General features: G+C 33.5%; 1 protein-coding gene across 1 annotated transcript in view; it reads left to right on the top strand.

The window, feature by feature from the left end:
* Window positions 1-498: 498 nt before the first annotated feature.
* Window positions 499-21,885, top strand: part of LOC134231008 (tenascin-like) — a gene marked incomplete at its 5' end in the record, with an annotated part of 36,579 nt that continues 15,192 nt past the window's right edge. The window contains 5 exons of the mRNA XM_062712877.1: window positions 499-666; window positions 2,858-2,989; window positions 8,332-8,463; window positions 9,028-9,159; window positions 9,337-9,468. Coding sequence (XP_062568861.1) covers window positions 499-666; window positions 2,858-2,989; window positions 8,332-8,463; window positions 9,028-9,159; window positions 9,337-9,468 — 696 coding nt within the window. The remainder of the gene's footprint in view (window positions 667-2,857; window positions 2,990-8,331; window positions 8,464-9,027; window positions 9,160-9,336; window positions 9,469-21,885) is intronic.

Here is a 21,885-nt window from a genome sequence, read left to right on the forward strand (position 1 = left end):
TTACATTCAAATTTTGTACAAATTGAAGTCATTTTTTTAGAATGATATCCTTTTTTTTCTTACACCATATGAGTGAAAATTAAATTATAAGAAATGAATTTAATAGCTACCCATTTAAAACGGTATAAACTGGGTTGGGGCAGTTACGCTTTATAAACCGCGAAGCGGGTAGCTATTATTTTATAATTTCATGTAAATTGGTTGAATCTGATTGATCGAAAATTATTTGTTAAAAAACACTATTACAAGCTGAATAATGAAGCCACGCCAATATTGCTTGACGACGGGTCATATTCCAAAAAAAAAAGCGATTGTGCAGAATTTATGTGCGCACGGTTCACTGTTATATGTATTTGTATCAAACATTCAGTATATATAATATAATTAATATTGCAAAATACACTGTATAGTATTCAGGAAAGTTATTTTCTTTTCCAAAACCCAAAAACTAGGTCCATGTCAATGTATCTATAATGTAATCGAGTATTTTTTTTCCAGGCAATGTTGATTTTAATTTCATTTCTTTAGCGGATGTTCCTATTGGTGGTATATGTGTATCAAATATTCAGTGCAGAGGCTCAAACTACTCTGGTGTTTGCTGGAATTTGAGATGTACCTGTAGAGCGGGATGTACTGCCATACAAAACAGTTGTTACCCGAATGCAGGTAACTGATTTTGGCTTTGAAATACAATTTTGGAAACGCCTAATGTTGCCATTTTTCTAAAAATATATGGATGGTATTAAACCAACTTCTGATTTTTTATGCCTATTTATTATTTTATCCCCAGAACAAGTTTTACTTTTGATTTCTTTTTCAACTGAACAGTCAAATAAAATGAAATCTAGACCAAAGTTAGATGCAAATGGGAGATGAATTCTTGCTTTCTCATAATATGAGAATTTATTGCAAGCTGGAGCGTGCTTTTTACTGAAATGGCATCAGTTTATTATTTTTAGGCTTAATTATATACTCTTTTATCATTCTATACTGTGAAAATATCAAATTAAATTTTTAAAAGAAACGAATAGATATAAGCCACAGTAAAAATACGAATTCATTATAATCCTTAGAGTTTCAAAGCAGTACTTTTTAAGGCCATCTTCAGGTTACTGTGACCCCGTGGGGATCCGATATTAATATGTCCTCCGTACCCCCTTGCTTGTCGTAAAAGGCGACTAAATGGGGTGGTCCTTCGGATGAGACCGTATAAACCGAGGCCTCGTGTCACAGCAGGTGTGGCACGATAAAGATCCCTTCCTGCTCAAAGGCCGTAAGTGCCGAGCAAAGGCCTAAATTTGCAGCCCTTCACCTGCAATGGTGACGTCTCCATATCAGTAAAATATTCTGGAGAGGGACGTTAAACAGTATACAATCAATCAATCAAGTTACTGCGTATAAACAAGATAATTGGATCTAAAAGATAATTATTGTTTTCAAACTTTAGCACATATAATTATGAGATTTTCTTTGAAATGAAGCATGTACATTTTCCATATACAGGTAAACTTCGTTATCTCGACATCGACGGGACAGTCGGTAAATGTCGAGATATCCGAGGTGTCGAGATATCAGAGTTGAGACTAGACGTCCTTAATTTTACTGCAACCATAGACCTAAACTGAACAGACGTGTAACTACAGGTACCTACATGCCTTCAGTTCAATTAGACTGTAGCTCGTTTTTTTCAGCTATCTCTCTTTAAAGAAAATCTAAGAAGTTATTCAAAAATGTTATTTATGAAATGCTTTCTTTTTATCGAATTATTCTCATTTTACTAAAATCCGTCTTCCATCCAGCATTCGATCCGCGTGCCACAAGCACTGTCAGAACAGGATACGAAATGCGCTCTATAAACGCCAAACCGGAACGGTACCAAGTTGACTTCCGAGATACGGAAAAAAAAATTAATGCGTATATGTTTTAATAAATAATTTCCTTTCACTTCTTTTTTATTTCATAATCATTTATCATTAATTTTCAAACCAAATTTAATTGGAATTGCGCATTTAACAAATTTAATGATGTTACATATGCCTCCATATTACGGTTGATGCAATGGTCGTGCATGTCGTAGATTAGATTGATTCCTGTTGAATGCATTTTTACCCAATTTTAAAGTTGAACTGAATTCAATGTGTATATTGTTCAATGTCATTCAGTTACTTTTTTAAATAAAAGGTTTAAGTTTTGTTAGATTTCGACATAAATAAACGGTTTTACATTTACGCAGAATCGAGAAGATTTATCGATGATATTACCCAAGCTGAACATAGAACAATTAATGTCTTGGAGATGCCGAGGGGGCTTGGGATTCCTCTACAAACACATTTCTACAGAGCAGTATATGTAGTCAAAACATGGGTGTGAAAGGTGTGAATTTCTGACGACGTCGAGATACACGGAGTCGTCCGTGCGTGACGAGCGACCAGCTGACAAACAATTAGGTTAAGAAGAGCAGAAAATTGCCCCGATGTCGACATATACCAGGTAAATTTTGCTGCTTGGGACTGTGAATATACGTCGAGATAAGCGGGGTAGTCGACATTACCGAGGTCGACATATCAGCGTTTTTGCAAATCATTTATATAGTAAATAATGCCGGGACCGCGGACAGACGTCGACATATCCCAGGTTGTCGACATATCCGATGTCGAGATACCGAAGTTTACCTGACAATCTCATACTTTTGTGTAAGACAACATAATCATTACTTTATTATTTATTATATAAAAAATGATTAATTTTGATAGAGTAATTTACGAAAAAACGAAAAACTAAAAATGATCGTGGTTTTTTCTATGACAATTCTCCGGTACACTTCATGCATAATGTGTTTCAATAAACAACATTTCAGAAAAAGTGACTTTAGGTGGGTTTTGTCATTGGAAATGGCAATGCACTGGTACTTTTAATGCAGACGTGTGCAAGGATAATAGATGTACCTGCAAGAGTGGTTTTATATCACACAACCAAAGATGTTTTCAAGGTAATATCAATCCTTTCAACATGGTTAATTATCTGAGTTTTTTAAAGTAATGTAATGCACTATATATAAATTTTTTACACAGTTTACAGATTTTTTATGAAACAAAATCTCTATTGATCATATTATACTGTTTAATAAACGAATCATTCAAAATTTCTATCGGCGCTACACTGATGATATCAAAACGTTACTCATGTAATTTTAAAACTTCTTGATATCTACACTTTTGGAAGCATCAACAATTAATAAACGCAATACTGCAGACTTTCTTATAGTCACTGAGTTATATATTTCTTACTCAACATAGTTAAGAATAAATTAACAGATTAATTCCTTTACTTAATATAAAATTTCCCAAAACTAATCTCAAATGGATCTGTTCTTATAGTAATTGGCGGTTTCCGTGTACATGTATGTCGTTCACCTGTAGACTTTTCAGTTTTTCTTTATTTCTTATTGATTTACAAATTATAACCTTTATTCCTTCTGTTAACCAGTCCATTCATCTCAGAATCTCTTTTTAAAGTACATGTAAAAATCGGTGTTAGAAACATGTGTCTTTTACAAGATCCTAGCTTTTCTGGTATGATAAGAAGCCTTTCCCTGCTCTACCCCGAGTACTGAGTGATAATTTGGAACACTACAATGTCGCCAGCTGTCGAAGTGTTTAACATAATTAATTTTATAGTGTGGTTTTCTGAGTTCATATTTTTGTTATTTGTTATTTATGACTTCAGAGCACTGATTTTCACACATACACGTGTACGTATTCTATATGTATATCGATAATTTTGTTTGACACGTAGAACACGTAGTGCCTTGCAGAAAGGTAAATGAAAAATCATTGCGAATTTGCTATTTTTGAAGTCAAGAATTTGTCCTGCATCTTTTATTATATTCAACACCGTTTAAAAGCAATATTACCTTTTAATTTCTAATTTAGTATCTAATTGTCTTGAAATTCAAACTTTAAAATATGCTAACAATTTAATTTAATTTTATTCAAAAAGGAGAATAAACTATTTCACACCTTACACAAATGTCTGGTAAGGTGCCTTAATATTTTTCGTGAGTAAACATATTAGAGCTGACATGAACTTTTAAAAAGGCATCAGTTTTTATCTTTGTACGACTTACTACATTACTGTACGCCCTTGTCCGCCATATTTCTTCAATTCCACCATATTTATCGAAGATTTTTTGGCCACCTGTACCTGCTATATATAGCCTTGTAGAATTGTTTCACTTGAGTGATTTTGTAGCCTGGCTGTCGCAAGTACACATCTCCGATAGCATAGTTTTAGAAGTCCATAAACTGAATAAACTGACCAAATACATGTTTGAAAAGTAAGAATTCAACCAAACAATAGAACTATACCGAGAATTAAATTATTTTTTAATGCATTTGCTGCAATATAGAAAATACACTAACACGGAATACATTCATGTACAGCAAAAATCCATGCAGGTCGAGAAAACGCGTCAAACGCAGTGATAAAACTTTTACTTGAATATACTGCTATCGTTACAGGGATATGCACATGTCGAAAGAATTATCCTATTTTACTTGTATTGAAAAATGCATCTCAGTAATCCATTGCTAACTCAACAGTAAAAGATGCTTGGACACACGTGGCCCATGCCGATCATTTTATTTGCTCAGGGAAAATATCAAAGGTTGAAAGCTCCGTGGGGCTGATTGAAAAAATGCAAGGGATTTTTTCAAAACTAAACATTACTCTTGTCTGTAAATGTTGCAAATAGAATTTATGATTACATGGTTTAACTTAATTAAATTTATTATAAAGCATTCATTATTACGAATCATTCACCTTTTGAAGATATTTTCCTGTGATAGGAGGGGGAGGGGGGTGTAATAAAACAGGCATATTAACACTCTCATAAAAATAATTTAAGAAAACGTCAGTAACAGATTGATTTCTTTATGATTAATTATTATCAAATAAATACTGTGTATTGACTTTATTAGACCATAGACCTAAATTAGACCTAATATAATTTGATTTAAAGTTATTTATAATTTTATGCACAATGAATGAAAACATACCCCACGCTCCCCCAAAAGTCGAAGTGCTGAAATTCCCAGAAAAAAAAAACGAATTGTAATTTTCTTGTTATATGCACATCTATGTACATTGTGTCCTAAATATCTGCAAAGTTTGACGAAATTGTGTGCAGCGGTTTATTGGGAATTGCGCTGACAAACTGCTCATTTTAATATTCAAGATATGGCCAAAATCTAAATGTAAAAGTGTGGAAATTCCCGAAAAAATAAAGAATTCGGAATTTCCTGGTGATGTGCAAATCTAGACACACATTGACTCCTATAGATATCCGAAAGTTCGACAAAACTCTGGTCAGTGGTTTATAAGAAGTTGTGCTGACCAGAAATTAATATGAATAAATTTCTGGACATAGATAATTAATGATTACTAGAAAAAGCAGATAGAAAGAGAAAGCAACCCCCCCCCCCCCATCCCATCCCCCGTGAGAATTCCACATTCTACCTACAATTAGCTTTTTAAAAATTCTCTTGTCTGTTGTCCAGGTTCAGGTTCGACTCGTACGTTTGAGCATAGGTGTCGGAACAGGGGGATTTTTTTTTTTTTTTTTTTTTTACAAATATATACTTAGTATAGACATTGAACATTGCGGCGTAGGTTTAGCCTCCCCCCACTTTCCACAGACAAGTCGCAGTATAAAAAAGAGGAAAGTGTTGGTGTTTGGAGAAAAAAATTGTTACTGAAGTTCGAAACTACCCCCCCCCCCTTTCCCCCACACGAAATATGATATTCGTGTTTTGGAAAAGGGCATTTCTCCTCTTTTTAAGCTTCTCAGATTTTTTGAATGTATAAAAAAAATTCTTTGCACTTAGCCCCCCCCCCCCCCCGTTCAATTTGCTTCCGACGCCAATGCGTTTAAGAGGGTATTTGAGAAAGTTCCCAATGTACCCATTCCTGTGATGTATATTTAACGTTTATTATATCCCCCGCTTGAAAAGTTGGAGGGTATATAGTAATAGTTATGTCCGTCCGTCGGTCTGTTACGCTTTGGGGTACCCATCTCTTATCCGCAAATCCTCTTATACCACTTATTGAAATTTACTATAACTCACAGAATCTTAGGTTTATTACATATTACCATTGTGCACCTCCTATTTTACTTTTTGATCCGACACGGATTTTGGGTTTAGCGACGACAGCAAAATATGGACTTTGCCATTATAACCATATGGGAGGCGGGGGTATCATTTAGTGAGCTCATTGCTCACAATACCTCTAGTTTCTCTTTCAATTTGGCCGTTTGGGTTAAGTTCTTGTCCAAATTTGAATTATTATTCAATTTATGGAGTTTCGACATCCCGCCTGAAAAAGAAATCTTTGATCGGTCTTAAGGCTTAATAAATGGTACAGCACAAAGTGAGTAGGATCTTATACCTATTATTGCCCTAAGGGATGGTTACAGAGAGAGAGAGAGTGAGAGAGAGAGAGAGAGAGAGAGAGAGAGAGTTAGTTCAATATACAAAAGAGTAAATAAAAATTATCCGTATTCAACCAGTGTCAAGAAACATTACCCTAGCTTTTGAAATTACCTCCCAAATACTCCTACAGAAATTATTTTTATATTAAAAAAAATAGCGAGACTATCAAGCAGGAATACTGAAATCTCGATAGACTCTCTATACTGTAAATCACTTTTTATTCGCGAGAACTTTATTTTCGCGTAATTACGGGAGACAGTGTGATCGCAAAAATTTAATTCTTGCGCGTAATAGTATTCCTTAATAATAATAGTATATAGAACAATAACCACAATTCGCGAAAATGTTGCCTCGCTAATCAAGAATCAATGAATAACTCGCGAAAATAAGGTCTCGCGGAAATTTTTTGATCTACAGTAACAACATAGTTATAAAACATTTATACATTTTTCAAAATGCACATATTTTATGGTTGGAGTGACATATTTAAAAAAAAAATTCAAAATTGAATTCGGCAGAGATGTCTGTCTTCCAAGAATATTTAGATAACGGTCATGTCAATTATTTTTGCATGCTCCCCCTCCCCCGCCTTAAAATCAAATGCCTAGATGTCAATCTGAACAGGGGATGGCATTTCTTCGTGTGTTTGTGTGTTATAGAACGTATAGATCTATGTACACATAAAAAAATTGTATTCTGGTTTATTGCTTTTAAGATTTGAAGTAAATAATTACCGTACATCAAATTACTTGGTTTAGATTTGAGATTAGTACTAAAATAATCAGTTATAATTGACAAATGAATTTTGCGACGCAAACCAACTGCAGACTATATACATGACTTTGTATAGAATGTATATTAGAACTACATGTAGATAGACAATTCACAATTATAGCTTATGAACCGCAGTTATAATACCCCCCCCCTTTCAGCCGCGCATATACCAAATAACTTCTCTTTCCACTTGTGATATTTTCCCTGACCAAAATCTGATCAGCACGGACTAAATGTATCGGCCTGCTAGTCTGTACGGAGTAATGACAGTGTGTTTACTTTTACTTTTACGGAGTTTATTTCTTTTTTGTGATGGATATTTCAATAAATGGAATTCAGGGTGTATATCACTGGACTTGTGCACATCTTCGAACCGATGCAATAACCTTATTACCAGGTATGGATACGTTTACGGCGTTTGAGGCGTTTTCTCGATATGCACCAATTGCTTAGGGGCTGCAAATCAAAGACGTTGGTTGTTTTGTTCCATTCAAATGATATAATTTCAAAATGTGTTTGCAGATTTTACTGCTTTTTATTTCAATTTTTTCTGCATAAATTGGCGCACTGTAAAAATACGTACGCGTGACGTGCATCTAAATTTCTCACCAAACTTGCATTTTTTTCTTTTGATTCAAATCAATAATTATTCAGAAATATGGTTATTATGTTGTTTATTGTGGTTTTTAAATGTCTTGATCTCCTCATGTGTTCTCATATGCTTTACCATCGGACATGTGCACAAGTCGATACCCAAACCAAAAACTCATTCAACTGTAACGAGCGCTTTGGGGTATATTATATCGTTAAAATGAGACAAGGTATCTGAAAGAAATATGGCGGAATACGACTATAGTTGGTATGAAACAAGTCGTACATAGATGAAAATGTTGCGTTTTTAAGAATTCATGTCAGCTTTAACATGGCAAAACGTCGATCGGAAAGTGTATAAGTTATTAAGGAATGTATCACCTGTCTTTAAACAGAAAAAATTCAATCTATGCAAATTTTTGCATTGTTCAATAATTTAAAATGCAATGTTTTTTTTAATATTTCATATGTTTAGCTGATGTTCCTATCGGTGGTCTATGTGTGTCGGATATTCAGTGTAGAGACGCAAACTATTCTGCTGTATGCTTGAAATGGAAATGTACATGTAGAGAGGGATATACTGCAATACAAAACAGTTGTTTTGAAGGTAACTGATCATAAAGAAAAAAATTAAGAATTAAAAAGACATAAATGTATACTATGAGTTACAATGTTTGAAACGCTTGCCTGATTTTTCGTGTTTTTTTTTTTCTCAATCTATTTGAATAGTATTTTTAAAAAAATCTGATATATTTTTTTCTATTTTCATATCCCCAATCCAAGGTTAGCAACATACATTGTACCTGTTTTACTATTTTTTAAATAAACGTTGATATAAAATTTTAATTGTCACATCCTGTTTTCGTATTTTCCTGTAGCCTATTAATATTTAAGAAAATATCGCTATTAATATTTTTGTAAGTCGAAAAAAAAAATTGTCGCACCCAACCGTTTATACTTCATTCAGTTAAGATGTCGCTTTCAAATGCATATATGACATAACAACCTCATACTCTTTTGCAAAAATTAGAACATTAGCATTTCTTAAGAAAATGCCGAAGTGAATAATTATGGTCAGGTAGTTTTTGGAAAATTTCGAAAGAGAACTTCATTCTTGGTAAACATCTTAATATACAATGTGCAACATCAGTTTCAAAGAACAAAATTTCAGGTAGCGTGGCTTTTGGTGGGTTTTGTCATTGGAACAAGCAGTGTACTGGAAGTTTATATGCAGACGTGTGCAAGAATAATAGCTGTGTCTGTAAGAGTGGCTATATATCATACAACCAAACATGTTATCAAGGTAATATTTGATGAATTTCAACATTATCAGCAGGGTAAAGTAATTAAGAATCATTTTAGATAATTTGCTGTCTATCTCTCTATTTTAAATAAGTTGGAATATTGAAAAAAGATGTTTTTCTCGGTCAACATTTGTACATACATTATGCAATATTTGTTTCAAAGAACAAAATTTCAGGTAACGTAGCTATTGGTGGGTTTTGTCATTGGAACGAACAGTGTACTGGAAGTTTACATGCAGACGTGTGCAAGAATAATAGCTGTGTCTGCAAGAGTGGCTATATATCATACAACCAAACATGTTATCAAGGTAATATTATATGCATTTCAACATAACCAGAATGGTTAAGTAATTAAAGAAATCATTTAGATAAATTGCTCTCTCTCTCTCCTTCTCTCTCTCTCTCTCTCTGTGTGTGTGTGTGGGTGTGTGTGTGTGTGTGTGTGTGTGAGAGGACGTGTTTGTTTGTGGATGAGAGAGGGTGTAGGAGTACGTATGAATAATTTATAATGTTATCTACATATGTATATTTATCATTGCATTTATCATTTGTAATAGAAAAGGAAATTGGTTGTTTTTACCAAGTAGGTATTTGTACAGCAAGACAAAAAATTTATGTGCCATGAAATGTTCCTACTTAGAAATCTCAACGAAAGCCAGGTAAACACAGCATAAATACTGTAAAACTGTCATTCTATCTTTAAATACATAAAAATACATTTAGAATGATTGATTGATTGATTGTATACTGTTTAACGTCCATCTCCAGAATATTTCACTGTTTCACTGATATGGAGACGTCATCATTGTCGGTGAAGGGCTGCAAATTTAGGCCCATGCTCGGCACTTACGGCCTTTGAACAGGGAGGGATCTTTATCGTGCCACACCTGCTGTGACATGGGGCCTCAGTTTACACGGTCTCATCCGAAGGACCGCCCTATTTAGTCGACTTTTACGACAAGCATGGGGGTACTGAGGACCTATTCTAACCTGGATCCCCACGAGGCATTTAGAATGGAAAGAATGGAGATAACGAATGGTATTCAAGCTCAAAAGTCCATTAAACATTATAAAATAGGATCAAGCAAATGGGAACAAATATATTAGAGGTGGGATTAGGTGCCATGGATGAGTGATAACCCAGTTGCCGACTGGTCACATCCGCTCTGTGCTCCTCGTCATGATCGGGAAACAACGGAAAAATCCGTAGTCAATTCAGTGTATAAATAATGGACTAAAAATTAGTATGAAAAACGTCAGTCAGCACTTTACACAATAATAAATTGTATTTGCTGACAAGGTCATGGTATCGACCATAGAACTTACAAAATAAAGAATTTAAAAGAGACAAAGCTCATATCTTTGTTTTATCAAATTGTTTGTCAATAATTTGACCCGTTTTATTAATTGTACATACGTAGAACATGCTCTTGCGTATTGGATCAACTGAGAGACACGTATACAGTTGATTAAGGTATATTGCTGCATAAGTGAGGAAAGTTGACGATTGAAAAGTCAATGTCCCCACATTTATCATAGAGCTTGGTTGTTAGATAAATATGAAACACATATGTCAGACTCTTTAGTATCTTTTATGTCAACATAAGAGTAACTTGAGCAATGTACGGAGGCAAAATAATGTAAATGGATATTGATGTTAGATCGAAAGGGGTATAATACATGTACATGTACCCTTTTCATTTCTAGCTTACTTTTTTGAGATCGAGTAAACTGTTCCTTAGATTATGATTCTTTAAAAATACCTGGTAACTATATGGAGTCTCTTTTGCAATATAGATATTTAACTTAACAGTTTATTAAGAGATATTGATAGACTATTTAAATGTCCAAATTACTAAAATATCACTTCTAGGCAAGTATATGGGTTGATCTAAAGGACTGATTTTTGTTTCAGTCTTAAGAAAAAGCTTTATATAAATTTTCGTTGTAAATGTTGACTTAATACCACATGTGTGTAGTGTTTTTTTTCTCATGTATCGCTTTATTTCTACTTAATACATTTCTCTTAACATATGGAAATTGAAGAAGGATTTTTTGTCGTATTTAAGCAGGATAAATTTAGGACGCATTTTTAAATCTTTTATTTCACAGCTTTCATCAATACCCATTAACAATTGCCAGTTAACCCGGATATTTAGGATAACCAGCATGAGAACAAAAACAAACAAACAACAAAATAAACGCTTATTAAAATAAATTTGTTAAAAATTTTACTCGGTCTTGAAATATGCATGTTTTTGACAATTTAAACATGAAATATTTTTCTAATTTTTTTTTTCTGACATGGACTTCTCTTGTATAATATTTTCTATTCTGCTTTTTATTTTAAATTTTTATGTTTTATAAACTGAATATGATATTATAGTATTATAAAAAAGAATCTTGAATTTGTTTCGAAGTAGAAATCTATAACAATATTTTTCCACTGCACATCATACTTCATAACAATATTCACTTTTTGCCATACTCCTCTACATTATCACAATAAAAATTGCGAAGCCGAGGTCAATATGGATATTTTTCTGGTGAATAACAAACCATATTCAACACCAAAATAGTCCATAATTGTTTTATTATATAGTCCGACTTTGAATAAATAAGACATTGAAGGCTGAATAACGAAACCACTTGCATTAACAAACTTCCGTCGTTGAAAAAAAATGTCCAGATTACAGTTTTTCACCTCCTTTGTTGATTGTGACGTCACAATGCCACTACACGCGCAATGACCCTCCGGTGAATACGACCTCAAATCCAGTGAATATATAGTGTTATGAACTGTTTGCGCTTGTATACATTATATAGGGAATATAAATAGACTATATAAAAATGATTGATAACATGGATATTTAAACTTTCTAGATAACATATTTTCATAGACGCATTTTTATTTTATTTATTTCAAATATATGCAAATTATGAAAATGTTTATTTGTTGTTTAACGACCATCTTATATTTTTCACTCCTATGAAGAGGCTCTTCTTGTTAGGTTAGTTAAGGAAGAACCTATGTCGGAAAAGTCTTTGTCAAAAGATTTTCTAAATTTTCAAAATGATAAATTAGTATTTGCTTATAAATCAGTTAAAAAGCTCATATGTTTCCTTGTTTTTAAATCTAGTAAAGCCTGTGAAACATGATATGGTAATTACATACAGTGTAGTTCGACTACAAATTTCTAGTTATTTTTAGGGGTCAAGAAGAGAATATGAAAAATCACAAAAATACCTCTTCAAACATTATCGTTTATAGACTTTATTAACTTAACAATATTAAGCAATATTTTCAAGAATAATTTCTTTTTTATTCAATTGACATAAATGATAAGTCCACATTTAAAAAAGAAATAGGCAAATGAACTCTATTTTTTAAAGTCGATTTTCCACCCTACATTTGTAAAAAATTTTCAGAAGTCTTTGTCACAATGTTTTCAATCTTTAATATGATGATTGATTGATTGATTGTATATTGTTTAATGTCCCTCTTGAGAATATGGAGACGTCACCGAATGCCGGTGAAGGGCTTCAAATTTTGATCTATACTCGGCACTCAGGGCCATTGAGCAGTAGGGGTTCTTTATCGTGCCCAGCGCCTACTGTGACACGGGACCTACGTTTTTAAGGTCATATCCGAAAGACCCGTGCATGATATTTTTACTTCTAGTGCCGAGCGCTTGGCGAAGGAACAATCACTACCTTTGTTCACGTCTTAGGTATGACGCGGCGCCGCGAACGAGAATCGAACCCGGGCCTCCCGATCACGAAGCCTTTAATATGATGGAGAACATACTCAAATGATTACAAAAAATGATTAAAATATATACCTTTCGCCTCTAACTAATGAGAGACAGGCTATTTACCAATGCTAATAATCTTGACCTTTTTGCACTTAAACGGGATTTAATTATTAAATGACTGTTTGGGGTTACTTTCAGATTAAAAATGTTCATCAAAAATTGTACTTTTAATTTTAAAAGATTATATTTAATAGAAAAATTGTAATCAAACACCAAGAATTTTCAAAAATGGAAAATTTTGAATTCCGTTTAGAGGGCTAGAAAGCAACTTCCAGTAATGGAAAGAAATTCATTCAACCGTTATATAACTGAATTGGCAAAGTAAAAGATGTCCTAACTTTTTTGGTACATAGTTATGACCTGTATATAATTTTCACCCTAAAATTAAGGTGTTGCGTTTCTATTGACGGTGAGTATAATTATGAAAAAAGAATGCATGCACATCGTTTCATTATAGATATCACAAAAATGTACACATGATCACACCATCTAAAACACGTACATCTTTGACTCAGACACATTTCATCAAGAAATTACACTATTTATTTGGCAACTGAAGATTTCTTAGGATTTTTACATTCCTTCAAAATGGTAACATAAATAGAATTCTGTGACTTTCAAAATGCAGTATTTTCTACCATTTATATTGAAGCTGTAAAGTACGGGAAAAGGTGACATTGAATTAATTATGACGTCATAATGGATTTAGCACAGGCTAAACACATTCACTAGTTATGATGTCATACGACGTAAGTTCTACGTTAAGGGGGACCTATGTCGTTCTACGTCAAAGTAGCGTTATGTGACGTCACAAAAGCGACGTTTGTTTTTATTTGTTGACTTTTGTAACTGTGATATAAAATTCAGCAAAGAAAGCGGCTGAAATAAAGATAATATGTTTAATTTCATGCATATGTTTACCATTAATTGTATTTTCTGGATAAAACTAAATAAAATTAAGAAATGTACTTGTACCTATATTTGCTTATTGTTTTATAGTAAATGTAGATTTTTTTTGTGTAAAATCATTCCTAGGTTCTGATAGGTGTTAGTTGTTCACGGGGAAATGGGGGGGGGGGGGGGTCAGAATGATTGGAATGAAGAAGAAAAGAATTAATATGTTTAAATTATTTCTAATCAAAACAAAATACTCGTTTTTCGCAAAATTGTTTTATATTCAGATGTTTGTCAGTGCTTACTTACCTTTGTCTTGGTGCAGAAAGGTCAATATTTAGGATACAAGACTACGAAAATAAAAGAAAACTTCATATTTCTCGTTTATTTTATCATAAAGGTATACTTTTTTTAGCTCACCTGAGCCGAAGGCTCAAGTGAGCTTTTTTGATCACATTTTGTCCGGCGTCCGTCTGTCCGTCTGTCTGTCTGTCTGTCTGTCTGTCTGTCCGTCTGTCTGTAAACTTTTCACATTTTCGACTTCTTCTCAAGAATCGCTGGGCCAATTTCAACCAAACTTGCTACAAAGTATCCTTGGATGAAGGGGATTCAAGTTATTTCAAATGAAGGGCCAAGCCCTCATTCAAGGGGAGATAATTGGGAATTCATGAAAATTTGGTGGCATGTTTCAAAAATCTTCTTCTCAAGAACCACTGTGCCAGGAAAGATGAAACTTATGGGTAAACATCCTCAGGTAGTGTAGATTCAAGTTTGTTCAAATCATGACCCCCAGGGGTAGGGCGGGGCCAAAATGGCCGACCAAAGTTTTACATAGAAATATATAGGAAAATTCTTTAAAAATCTTTTTCTCAAGAACAACAAAGCCATAATTGATCATATTTATATGGAAGCATCCTCAGGTAGTGTAGATTCAAGTTTGTTCAAATCATGACCCCCAAGGGTAGGGCGGAGCCAAAATGGCCGACCAAAGTTTTACATAGAAATATATAGGAAAATTCTTTAAAAATCTTCTTCTCAAGAACAATAAAGCCATAATTGATCATATTTATATGGAAGCATCCTCAGGTAGTGTAGATTCAAGTTTGTTCAAATCATGACCCCCAGGGGTAGGGCGGGGCCAAAATGGCCGACCAAAGTTTTACATAGAAATATATAGGAAAATTCTTTAAAAATCTTCTCCTCAAGAACAACAAAGCCATAATTGATCATATTTATATGGAAGCATCCTCAGGTAGTGTAGATTCAAGTTTGATCAAATCATGACCCCAGGGGTAGGGCGGGGCCAAAATGGCCGACCAAAGTTTTACATAGAAATATATAGGAAAATTCTTTAAAAATCTTCTTCTCAAGAATAACAAACCATAATTGATCATTATTATTTATAAGCATCCTCAGGTGGTGTAGATTCAAGTTTGTTCAAATCATGATCCCCTGCAGGGGTAGGGCGGGGCCACAATGGCCGACCAAATTTTAACATAGAAATACTGTATAGGAAAATTCTTTAAAAATCTTCCTCTCAAGAATAGGAAAGGCATGATTGGTCATGAGACTACTTTTGGATTTAAGCTTTTCAAGTATAAACCAATTCTGCTTTTTCCTAGCCAGAGTGCTCAGGTGAGCGATGTGGCCCATGGGCCTCTTGTCTTTGTTAAAATAAAGAGACGAATCATTTCGTTCAAAAAATATGAATTACAACATTTTCACTCAAAGACTTTTAAAGATATTACCTGTTATATATGCATGACGGAATTCTAAAAAAAAATACGACAAGAAAAACGGGGTGATACCTACATTGTGTTCCGTTATAATTTTTCATGCGAGGTGAATTACAATGAATTTGCCTTCATTTTAAAGATACAAGTCATATAAATTAAAAAACCTGTTGATTTTGAATATGATTTGACATTTTGGGTTCCTTTTAGCGCATATTTAGGGTAGAACAATAATGTCAGAGTGTTGTGATGCATATCAATTCTAATTTATGAAAAATGTTTAAAACAATATTCCAATCATTCTAACTTCGTGTGCAGTGATATGAATTATTTCATAGCGTAGATAAATTGCTGGACTTTTTTAATGATGAATGAAATTACAGTCTTCATCTAGATCACCTTTTAATTTTTATTCTACGTATTCCAAATTAAAATAAAAATGTTAATGTAAACGCGATTACGTTCATCATGGTGTTGTAGTCATAACGCCATAAATGCATCATTTAAGTCATATAAAAGAAAACTTTGAAAATAAATAGCAAAAAATCTAGCGAGAAGATATATTGATTTTTTTTTTAACTCGGTAGTTAAACTCAGTAGTCTCTTCTTGAAATTTTGAACTAATTCGTCTAGACGTATTTAAGAAGTAATCAGACTTTTCAAAAAGAAATCCCTCCATAAAATTGGTGTAAAACGTCATTTTTTCTATATATTTGAATAGTAAAGCGTAAAAATCGTACGAAAAACAATACTGCATTTACAGTAATATTGTATTAAAACCACGTAGGTAAATTAGTTGAAAAATTACAGATTATATGCTCCAAATTGTACAGAACATTGTATTAAATTTTCAGGATATGTTTTCTCGCAAGAAATTTTATGCAGTAAACCTGCATCCTACCTTAAATGCCGCAAATTTTATTCTTGCCTTCATTTTAGTACAATGACTTGGGACCTCGGTTTATACGGTATCATCAGAAGGATAACATTAGTCTTCACGTCCCACAGTGGGATTTGAGCCCGAGTTGCAACGATGAACTCCTTACTCTACGATTTTAGAACAGACGCTCTGACACTGCGCCATTCACGCAGCCGTCTAATTTGAAAAATAATTTTTGAATATGATGAAAGAAATGTAATGTCGGTACCGAAACAAAAAAACAACAACAAAATATAGGCTTATAATAACTTGACTAGGTCTTGAAACATACATGTTTTTGACAATTTAAACATGAAATTTGTATCTTTTTTTAATGAACCTCTAATGCTTTTTAACTCACCTGAGCCGAAGGCTCAAGCGAGCTTTTCTGGTCAAACTTTGTCCGTTGACTGTCGGCGTTGTCGTTGTTGTTTGTGTAAACTTTTCACATTTTCATCTTTTCTCAAGAACCTCTGGACCAATTTCAACCAAACTTGCTTCAAAGTATCCTTAGATAAAGGGAATCAAAGTTTGTTCAAAAAAAGGGCCACGTCCTCTTCCAAAAGGAAATAATTATGAATTATTGAAAAATTAATGGCATTTTTAAAAAATCTTCTCAAGAACCTCTGGGCCAGGAAAGATAAAACTCATGTGAAATCATTCCAAGGTAGTGCACATTCAAATTTGTTCAAGCCATGACCCCCGGGGCAAGGGTGGGTCCACAATGGCTGATCAAAGCTTTACATAGAGTTTATAGTGAAAATCTTTAAAAATCTTCTCCTTGAGAACCACTGGGCCAGGAAAAATGAAACTCATGTGGAAGCATCCTTGCGTAGTGTAGATTCAAGTTAGTTTAAATCTTAACCCAGGGGGTCAAGAGGCCACAGTGGCCGATCAATTAAAGATAGGAGTATGTAGGGAAAATCTTTAAAAATCTTCACCAATACCACTGGGCTAGGAAAGATGACACTCAAGTGGAATCATCCTCAGGTAGTGTAGATTTAAATTTGTTCAAATCATGACCCTCGGGGGTAGGATTTGTTCGAAATGGCTGATATTTTTTTCACATAGGAATATATAGGAAAAAAATGTTAAAAATCTTCTCAAGAACCATTTGGACAGGATAGATGAAACTTACTGTTGAATCATCCTCAGTTAGTGTAAATTCAAGTTTGTTAAAATCATGACCCCCGGGGCAAGGGTGGGGCCACAATGACCGATCAAAGTTTTACATAGGAATATATAGGAAAAATCTTAAAAAATCTTTTTGTCAAGAACCATTGGGACATGAAAGATGAAACTCACGTTGTATCATCCTCAGGTAGTCTAGATTCAAGTTGATGAATCATGAACCCTGAGGGTAGGGTGGGGCCATAAAGGCTGATCAAAGTTTTACATAGGACTAGATAGGGAAAAAATTGTATTCTCAAGTACTTCAAAGCCATGATCAGTGTTATTTTTAAGGAATCAATCTCAGGTAGTGAAGATTCGTAGTTTCGTCAAATTATAACCCCCAGGGGTAGGATGGGGCCACAATAGGGGATCCAAATTTTACATTAAAATAATTTTTTAAAATAATCTTCTCAAGAATAGCAAAGCCATGATTAGTGATACAAGTATTTATATGGAAGCATTTCCGGAAAGTGTAGAATTAAATTTGTTCAAAACATAACCACCAAGGGTAGGGTGGGGCCACAATGGTGAATCAAAGTTTTACATAGAAAAATAAAGGGAAAAATCCCAAGAATAGAAAAGCTATGTTTAGTCATATTGACATGTAAGCATCCTCATCTATTGAAGATTTAAATTTATTCAAGTCATGGCCCTTTGGGGTAGGGAGGGAAACAATGGGGAATGAAATTCAAATTATTATGAAGTTATACATGTATATAGGAAGAAAATGTTTTTTAGGGGGCCGACTGTGGTGTCCATTGCACAATATTTCGCACATCAGTATACTGAAGTGTATTTACTGTTTTAAAACAAATGTTTTTGCTTAATTATTAAAATTAAATAAAATTAAGAAATTATAGGTGTAAAATTGTAATTACAATTTTATATAACTGATATTTCTAACCGACTTTGCAATTCATAGGTAGGTTGGTGTCGTTAGTGTGTTTTGACGTTATGATAAACTGAAACTCTTTAAGAAAGGGGTAATAAAAATCTTAATAAAGAAAAAGTAGAAAACATACGCTCTTGAAATTTAAAATATAGAAATTTGAGAATATCTCCATTATTTTTATTATGTTTTCATATGAATCCCGTTTGCCCGTTATATTTTGTAGTACTCTATAAAAGCAGGAAAATTCGTTAATTTTTGGCAATTTGAGACTCCCCTCTGGTAACAAGATGGTAGAATTCTATGTTGCTTACACATATTGTTTGATATAGTATTACTCGTCAAATATTATAGTTTGAACAAAAAGTCTATTGTAGAATTTGTATAATTTGCTTTAAAGTGCTATAAATTGGCATTTTCCTATATAATCCTATTGTAAATGTACCTGTATTTTGAGACGGTCCCTCAAAAATGCCTGAACTGTAGATTTCCCCCCAAACTTTACATGCACACTAAAGTTAAAGTAAATCATATATGGTTTAAAAATGAAGAGATTCGCTATTGTACATGTAGTTTCCACATAATAAAACCCCAGTCCTCCCTTAAAAATATTTTTTAATCAAGAACAGCAAAACTAATGCGATATTAATTTGAAGGCATTCTTAAGTAGTTTTAAAATTCAATCCCCCCTTATTAACTTAACAGTTCTGATCTGATTTGTGCTTTTCAAAGCCGATTTACACGGGTGAGCGATGTGGCTAATGGGCCTTTTATTCTAACATGGACTTGTATGTTTTTTTCTATTCTGCTTTTTATTTAAAATTTATATGTTTTATATGCCAAATATGTTATTATAGTATTATAAAAAAGAATTATTGAAATTGTTTCGAAGTAAAATCCTATAACAATATGTTTCCACTGCACATCATACTTCATAACAATATTCAAATTTTGCCATACTCCTTTTACATTATCACAAAAATAATATATTCTAAAAAATGCACATTTTGCATTTGCTCTTCATTTACATTTTTGTAAAAAAAAAAAAAAGAATTACAACATAGAACATGTAGAATATTTTTCAGCAATTTTATAACTAAATTCACTGAGACGTTTTTCATACATGAGTTAAATTTTATTTCTATAAATATTACACTTTACTCACACAAAAGTTTCGGTTTAATATAAAAACATTTTATATTGATTGATAACATGGATATTTAAACTTTTTAGACAACTTATTTTCGTAGACGCATTTTTATTTTATTTATTTCATAGATATGCAAATTATGAAAATGTTTATTTGTTGTTTAATGTCCATCTTATATTTTTCGCTCATATGGAGAGTCCCCCTCTTGTCAGTTAAATGCCGCAAGTTTTATTCTTGCCTTCATTTTAGTACATTGGCACAGGACCTCGGTTTATACGGTCTCATCCGAAGGATCAATCTCCGCCTCCCACCGTGGGATTTGAGCCGGCGTTGTAAGGATGAACTCCTTACTCCTCGATTTTAGAGCAAACCCTCTGACACTGCGCCATGCACGCAGACGACTAATTTGAGAATTAAATTACTTTGAATATGATTTGAAAGAAATGTAATGACGGTACCGAAACATAATTACATTGCCGGTATGCCCTACAGCTTAAAAACCTTATCAGGGTATAGAAGGATTGAGTTCAACGTATACAAATTTTATTAGATAAATTTAATATATTCATCACGGCCTTGTTCTGAACGATTAAATAGCTTTGGGTCTTTCTGTTATGTTGCATCTTCTTTGCAGTATCTCGCTCAGAACATTAATATTTTCCGGAGATGTTCTAAATGACAAACACCATTGTTAAGCATGATTTATTTTTTTCAACACCCGTATCGATGAACACGATGTGAATGATTTTTATTCTCAGATAAGGTAAACTTACACAGGTCGAGACCACTAGATTTTCTGACGTCAGAATAAATTTGCATGTAAATTAGCTAATCTGTTTACTTTACCTACTGCTGAATGCATTGTGGGCTACTACAAGTACTTAGCTGTGTTGAAAATTAAAGGCAAAATGAATTGTCTCTTGGAAACTTATTTTCAATTCTTTTTTGAGATTTGTGAAAGAAATATTTATAATGATGTATAATCTTTCATTTTTATGCTCAAATTAGCAAAATTAAAGCGTTTGTACGGTATTCAAAGCAACTGTTAATCATCTAAAACAACTCCAATATTAAATGTGAGCATGGAGCAGTGTCTTTAGAATTTAATCTTTCAATTTCGGTCTAATAAAGTGATAAAGAAGCTCTACAGTTTTTCCGGTGACGAGTTAAATGTTGTGCAGTAAACCGACGAAAACCACGTGTATAGCCATTGAATCATATACACGTGGTAGACTGTTATGCTTTGGGACTCTTTCACTTGATTGGAGAACGGGCGTGACGAAGACATCGTCACGTGTTGAAAATTGCCTTCCATATAAGGTAGTGGTCTCGACCTGTTACACTGAGGTATAGTTTCGGTGATTGCGTTTATTTTTTTTAAAGATAATAAATTATCTGCATTTCCATATATCCATATATGTCTTGTATAAAATAGCAAACATGCCTTAAAATCTTATTTTAAATTGTTCCTTCGATCAGAACCTCTCAAAATTTCATTATTAAATTTGAGGCATATCTGCCCTGAAGGACCTCTATCCCAAAATTTACCCAACATTGGTACTTAAACGGACAACTTTTGAGAATAAACCTACAGTGTTGCAAATAATTAAGTTTAAGGTTCAAAATGCAAATTTGAATAATAAAGACAAAGATAAGATAAAACAACTAATTATTTTAAAATTTGATTTATATATATATTAATATAGAAAGCACAAAGAAATTTACTTTTACATGGATACCCACTTCCGCCCCAGCCCGGAATTGTATAGGCGCGCTGTTCCTGTACTGCTAGGAGACAGATTCCGAAGGTCGAGAGTTCAACCCCGGACTAGGGCGGAAGTGGGTATCCATGTAAAAGTGAATTTCTTTGTGCTTTCTATATTAACTTTTCTTCACTTAGGGCAGTTATGTTAGTTTAAGAGTTGTTGTAACATGTGCTTTATAAATAATAATTAATTTCATTACAACGTGTATCGGTAACAATCCTCTGTTAAAACTAATGTTCAAATAACTGTATCTCACTTCTATTCTCAATGACCGTGTAGTGTAGGACAGCGCCGCGAGAATTCCATCGGCATCGAAAGCAAGTTTTTTGACTTGCCTAGATAGCCGAGCGGTCTAGCGCGCTGTTCCTGTACTGCTAGGAGACAGA

The sequence above is a fragment of the Saccostrea cucullata genome, unplaced genomic scaffold (genome assembly GCF_032062105.1).
Source record: "Saccostrea cucullata isolate Sc308-1 unplaced genomic scaffold, CSIRO_AGI_Scuc_v1 ctg4540, whole genome shotgun sequence".
NCBI classification, from domain to species: domain Eukaryota; kingdom Metazoa; phylum Mollusca; class Bivalvia; order Ostreida; family Ostreidae; genus Saccostrea; species Saccostrea cuccullata.